General features: G+C 42.9%; 1 protein-coding gene across 2 annotated transcripts in view; it reads right to left on the bottom strand.

Moving 5' to 3' along the window:
- Positions 1–872: 872 nt before the first annotated feature.
- The window catches only part of USP38 (ubiquitin specific peptidase 38), an 839,905-nt gene continuing 833,761 nt past the window's right edge, over positions 873–7,016 (bottom strand). Inside the window, exons 10-11 of one of the 2 annotated variants that reach the window (XM_069631202.1) lie at positions 2,465–2,543; positions 873–1,903 (exon numbers count right to left, since the gene is read on the bottom strand). In XM_069631202.1, coding sequence (XP_069487303.1) covers positions 1,827–1,903; positions 2,465–2,543 — 156 coding nt within the window. In that variant the 3' untranslated portion in view covers positions 873–1,826. The remainder of the gene's footprint in view (positions 1,904–2,464; positions 2,544–7,016) is intronic. The other variant, XM_069631201.1, reaches the window with a different exon arrangement.

The following is a 7,016-nucleotide window of genomic DNA, read 5'->3' as shown; positions in this document are numbered from 1 at the left end:
TGAGCAGTCTGGGAAGTCAGCAACCACTTCCCCCTCTTCCCTTTCACCTTAGCAGCCGTGTAGTAAACTACACGAATGCGAATAGTGTCTTTTTTGTACATAAAAAAAGAAACTTACCTTGGTTGCGCAGCCCTGGTGCTGTGCAGTGCTGCTTTCCCTGTAGTCTGTTTTCATGTTGAGGACATTACAGTCATCAGCAGAGAAAATGGACTTTCAGGACACCAGCACTGTGCGGCAACGGGCCGCGCAGGCAAGGTAAGTTTCTTTTTAAAGACACCATTATCACCTGCTTAAGTTACTACATGGGTGCTAATGGCAATATTAAACTCGTCGGCGGCCCGACCTGCTGGTAACGGCACTGTCACCAGCGTTAAGTGACCCTTGCTGCGCTCGGGCCCTTAACTTGGGCAGCGGCCTGCTACCGACAGGTCGGCCCGCTGCCTTGGTTAATATCGCCTCAGTATTAGTGCAACCTACCTTGGAAGCTGGCAAGTGCAGGTGGACATAGTTCAGGTAACTATTGAGCAGTATGAGAGTATGAATGCAGCAACACCGGTGTGCATTAAGCACCCCTTAGGAGGGAGATTAAAAACAGTGGTAAACAATATGAAAAATATACATTTGAGAAGGGGTATTTCATAATCAGCTTTCGTAGCTCATTAGAAAAAGTAATAAATATGTAGCAAATATAATTAAATAACCTCAGCATAATATATCAAAACAAAAACATTGCTGCTTAATGCAAAGTGCATCCAAAATCAAACAGTGCCTGGATGCAGCTCGCCGTAATTACTCATGGCGACTCGCTGATGAACCATGAGTTCACTTCTGGAAAGATAATTTCTTCAAGAGAAAAAATGGACTGCAAAACATTTCTTTAATCACCAGATTTTAATTCTGGAAAAATCTAGTAATTTTCAAAAAAGTTAGAATTCCCAATATGGACAACATGTACAATTACTACCATTCACTAACTTTCCGACAAAAGCAAGAATGTCGGCATTTAGATGTACAGTATTGCAAGAAACGCACGTAACTTGCTCCATTCAATTACACAGCAGATATACTCCCTGAAATATACTTTAAAAGTCCTCAAAACAATTAGAAATACTACAAAGATAGCAATGTTAAAAAAAAAATTATAATAAAAAAAAAGTACTACCAAATCCATGCACTTTTTGGGAAAATGGTTTTTGCAAGCATGTTTTATATAAACCTATTTCTCTGTTCATACAGGAGATTGCAACATACAAGCATTTGAGTAGCAATACTTGGAAAACAAACTTCAAAATAGCTGGTAATGTGTTTAATTATTGCCTTCATTGTAGGTCAGTGGTATATTCAAGTTTATCATGAAGTGAAAAAGATGTGTAATTAAAAACGTGTCCTGCATCCTTTGATCCTTGTGTGATGCAATAAATTAGCTTGAATAGGGCAATAAAAATATACATGCCCCACATGTTGATACTGTACAAATCAGAACTCCAAAACAAATGCTTATGTTTCTTTGTGTGGCCAGCTTTGTGCAATCATAAAAGCAATTTAATCGTACGAGGTACATGTTTTCATGATGCATTCAGCACGTAAATGCTGTGTGACGTAAACAGTTTGCTCGTTTCCAGTAGAAGTATCAATCCATCCTGTTTGAAGGAAAAGGGGCGCTCCGTCACAGACCAATATTTGTACAATCATTAATGTAGGCTGGTCAGCAGTGAGCGCATGCGGGACTCCTCCAAAATCAAAACACCAGTCGGCCAATAGTGCTGAATCCTCCTCCGCCTCCACCCCCGCCAGAAGGTCCACAGCTTCCTGGTGGGTCATTGTCATCAAACCCATTGGGACGAAAAGAGCATGACGCGGAAGCAGCTTGTAACGCACGTGTGCGTGCACTTAACTCTTGTTCCTAGAATTCAAACATTAAGAAATTGATTGATCGAATAACGGTATCACAGTAGAAATCAAAATAACTCAAATGCTAATACCATTTTTAATAGACCATATAAATATAAAATACAAAATGGAAATGCCACTCACACGTTGTACCCAATAGTTGCTTCACAGACAGTAGAACGGTAGAGATGACAAAGGTTACTCACCTGTAACACCAATTTTCGAGTAGCTACACTCATACTTGGAGTTCTGTCTCTATCGTCCAAGCAATACAGTATAGAATCAGAGGTCCGAGCTCGTATCGTACTCTTACCTAAGCCTTTAGACACCCCATTCCCTCAGAGAGAGCAAAGGGCAAATAAATGGACCAGCAGGTCACTTTCCAGTCATTACAGAGACCGATTACTCAAACAGAAACCATGCAATATACACTCAGTAAGGTGCACCAAAAGAGGACAAAATTAGACCTGCAAATAAAACGATTGCAAAGCACCTCCCTACTCACGTTCAGCAGAAAGCATTGGCGAGATAGGATAGGTTATTCATAACACGCTTAATACCCAAAGGATCGAACCTGTGTGGTGCTCTGTGTCGTCTTGCTTCCAAGGCGAGCACGTTGCCACTGAGCTATCCTCCCGAGACAAATCTGCAAACTATGAAAAACAGAAAGGGTTGTTCAGTAAGAACTGCCTTCGGCAAAAGAAATTCAAAGCCATGATAATGGGTTGGCACAAACAGTGGCCTGACAAATTTGGCTACCAAAATGGAGTTTCAGAGTAGAACATAAAACAGGACACCAGGGAATGCTCCCTGCAAATACGAAAAATGTACATCATCCGCAACACAGAAAGGACTTTAGCAAGAAAAGCCTGAAAAGGCTACATTTAACAAATATGGACGAAAACTGGATACATACCACTACAAAGGTGAATTGTCCTGGAATAAGTGCTACAACAAATCGGATTTCTTTTGAAACAATAGAAGTTTCAAGATGAGGGTGTCCTGGCCTATACGAGGTTAATATAACACTCACAGAGGCGGGGTCCAGCTTCAAGAGCTTTCCTCCATCCTCCATAGAAGTTCCCGTTTACACTGCTTTTTCTCATATGGTTTCCACAGGCATCTGAACAATGTGGGAAACCACCAACTTTCAATATGGCAGGATTGGTCCACCCAGACCAATCGGGATTAATCCCCAACAGGTCTACAGCACTGAATCTCAGGCAATTGCTCTGCATCATTTCTCAACTTAAACCACAGGTCAAAGCTGTTGCCGCTTCATTAGATGCAGAGAAGGGCTTTGATTCTGTGTCGTGGCTGTATTTGATCAAAGTTCTGAGACGGTTTCAGTTTGGACATTATTTCATCAACTGTGTGAGGTTGCTATACTCCCATCTCCCAGCGAGGGTTTGCACTAATCTTCAGTTATCACAGGCGTTGCAGCTTGGTAAGAGAGCACGGCAAGGGTGTCCGCTCTCCCCTCTACTTTTTGCGCTTACTATAGAGCCGCTTGCGGTGTGGAGGAGGGTGATGCATAGGCATAGAGGTATTTGTATACGTGGGCCACCACAGATCTTGCTGCCTGCCGATGATACCCTCCTATATATCCAGGACCGGGAGATAAAGTTGGGGGCCTATGATCAATACAGTGTATGAGTTCTCCAGGTACTCTGGGTATAGGGTGAATCGATCTAAATCAGATTTATTCTCGCTTACTGGGTCCACAGTTCAGCCGGCTGAGATGAGGTGTCGGTGGGTGCCCTTGCAGTTTCGGGACCTGGGTATTATGGTCTGCAGATAGCAGAAATCGTTATACACAGACAATCTTGCGTGCTATTTACAACATGAGTGCACTCCCCAAATTGTTGTACTACTTTTGCAATGTTCCCATCTTGCCGGGGAGGGAGTTTTTCTCCAGACTGCGGTCATTGGCAGTGGGCTTTCTATGGGGGACTGGGCCTGCTACAATCAGCTGAGAACCACGTACGGAGCCATATGAACAGGGCGGACTGGCAGGGCCGGACTTCGAGATCTACTTCCTGGCAGCACAGGCCCACTTTGCGGAATATTGGTACTCGACTGGGGCGAAGGTGGTTCATTTGGCCCTAGAGAAATATGGTGTGGACCCGACCGACATTAAATCGGCCTTGTTCAGTGAAAGGTATGTTGATTCCTGCTCGTTCTACCAGGTCTGCACCATGGTTGATGCATGGGCTAGGATTTACCGCAGATTAGCAGTTGCTGCACCTTACAACAAAGCACTACCCTTGTGGAACTTTCTTGGCCTCCCTCCCACATACAATGGGGATATCCAAAGAACATTGGGGAGTGACGTGCGGCTGGGGAATTCACATCCTGGTAGCAGGGTTGTGCCTTTAGAGGAGTTCCAGGCTAAAATATGAGGCAATTTCACTAAGATACTACACTATTATCGTCTTAGGGAAATCGCATAACGGTTATGGCCATCCTTCCCACTGGAATCTAAAACGCATGAGTGCACCACCACAATAGTAGAAGGAGGTGGTCCGGGAAGGATGTTGTCGAAATTGTAAAGTATAATCGAGGTCAACCAGGTCACTAGAAATAAAGCGCGAATGAAGTGGGAGCATGATTTGAATTGGTGATTCTCTGATGTACAGTGGAGAAGGTACTGCCTCCTCACCAAGGAAGTGTTGATGAATGCTGGACTTCAGTTTAAAGTACTCAATCAGTTATACTATACCCCTGCAAGATTGCTCAATTCTCCCGGGGGTCTGAGAGTGTATGCTTGAAATGTGGAGGTGCACCAGCTAATACCTGCCACAGGTTTTGAGAGTATCCCCCCTCATCGCCCACTATTGACAGGTAATCGCTGAGATGTTAGATGTCATTGCAGATGTTCCAGCCATTATACGCCCCTTGAAATATTTGTTAGGAGGTATTGGTAAAGTGTCTAAAATCACCAGAATGGTTTTCAATCTAGCTTATCGGATTGCCAAAAAAGGCATTTTCCGGTACTGGAAATCTAAACAGGCTCCGACACTGGGTGAGTGGCTGCGGGACTTGGTGTACACCAATGAGCGTGAAGAAACATTTCTTGCCACAGTAACGTTGGCCTGCAGGCATCTGGGGCCTGCTGCGCCTGCCTCTGGCTCAAACCGAAACCTCGGACACCACCATGACTTTGGGAATAATAGTTGACTAGTATTCCTCTGACAAGGGCAGACTTGGATTATCGATGGTTATCGACTGGTGGGTTAGGGCTGGCCGCTCTCTCTGTTTTGGTCTTTTTGTTATTTCATGTACTTTACTTACCATGCTGTATCATCGCTATGTAGTCTGTCCGTTAAAAAAAAAATATATAATTTACTTAGATTGGAAAAACCGCACCAACCGGCGGTGCTTACTTGGGATGAACAGCCAAGCACTGCTCATTTTATTTAGAGCTGTTAATAGGAAAATATGAGAAATTGATGGTCACAGGACCTATTAAAAAGGGCACGTGGGATGGTAAAGATGTTTAATGGCTGTATTCTTTGATAATAAAGTGCTGCAGCATCCCAAAATGAGCAGAGCTTCATCTTATTCAGAGCCCAGCTATTTGCAACGCTTTAAACCCAAACACAAATATAAAATGAGGGTCTTTGATAACAGGTAGCCAGGTAACAGGGTGGATACAAATGCCCTCAAAGACTGCTCTGCTCAAAATCGTATCATTTAAAATATATCAAGGTCAATATAGCAGGGTGCAGATTTTCACATTTTATGCCATTAGCAAGGACCATAAGTCACGGGAGGTCGCGTTGAAAAAAAGAAATTCAGAAAAAAAAACATTTTTGGTGACATTTCTCCCCCTCTGTAGTTTTCCTTTTTCCAGGAGCTTCTGGTCTTTTTGAACATTAGAATTCTCAGTTCACAACGTATGCACATGTCGGGTAAGCGGGCTGCTACTCTTTGTTTCAGAGAGAGGCCTTAATTTCCAGATGTGCTTGTAATAGAAGTGCATTATTTCTACATTTGAAGTTTAATTTTGTCATGGAATAAAAAGTAGCAGATTAACCTATTTTTCATTTAACTGCACGCTTCAATCCAGCTTTTTCAGAATGCAAAGAAAATAATTGCATTGCCCACGGCCACATGCAGAGGCAGAAACATTGTCTCCCTTAGGAGTTGTATTACCCTCATCCGATGTGTTTAAAAGTGTATCCAGGAGCAAAAACCATTGCCCGGAAATGGCCAACAAAACAGTCTGCAGTCAGACAATAAACCGTTCACCAGGAGTATAATAGCCCTCAACGCCATTGAATTTCAAACCCAACAAAATATTTTCAATTAGATTGATGAATAAAACATTATCTCCACCCTTTACGCCCAAAACGTGCTTTATGATAATGGAAAAACGTTCATGTAGGACCACAGAAGGGGATCACTACAATTCTTGTCACAATTCTTGTCTGCCCCCCTCCTTCCTCACTGTCTGGGGAACCTAGTAAATGTGTTTGACTACATGTGGCAGAGCCATTCACAATTCAGTGGCAGCTTTACTTGTTGACAAAGTATTTTTTTTTAAACAACTTTATTTATTAATCGAAGGCATACGTCATCAAAATAGCGAAACAAATACATTACCCCTTGTTGAGTCTTTATAGTCTGGTAGAATAAGGCATACGACATCAAAACAGCGAAACAAATACATTACCCCTTGTTGAGTCTTTATAGTCTGGTAGAATAAGGCATACGACATCAAAACAGCGAAACAAATACATTACCCCTTGTTGAGTCTTTATAGTCTGGTAGACTAATGCACGCCACCTGTTGTATACTCTTCGGGGTGACATTTGTCTATTAGCCTCTGAGTGTTTTCCATTTTCTCCCCTCTTCTCCTCCCTCCCCCCACCCCCTTATACCCTCTTAAACCTGTAACATTTGAACACCAACTTTTGGGTTGTAGAGAACTCACCGGGAGGTTTTCCCGGTGAGTAAATGAGTCTTGAGTGTAACACAGTAAAGAGTCAAATAACGTGTATGTTCCTGAGTAGGCGTGGCTTGAAGTAATGGGCTTCTCTGTCTTTCACTAGGTCGTGGAAGGGCGACCATATTGTTAGGAACCTTGTGTATTTTCCGGCATTGAGGGCGCATATCTTCTC

The sequence above is a fragment of the Ambystoma mexicanum genome, chromosome 6q, assembly GCF_040938575.1.
Source record: "Ambystoma mexicanum isolate Mex_15411 chromosome 6q, UKY_AmexF1_1, whole genome shotgun sequence".
In the NCBI taxonomy this organism is placed as follows: domain Eukaryota; kingdom Metazoa; phylum Chordata; class Amphibia; order Caudata; family Ambystomatidae; genus Ambystoma; species Ambystoma mexicanum.
Note: the sequence above shows the minus strand (reverse complement) of the source record. Positions and strands in the feature narration are given on the sequence as shown.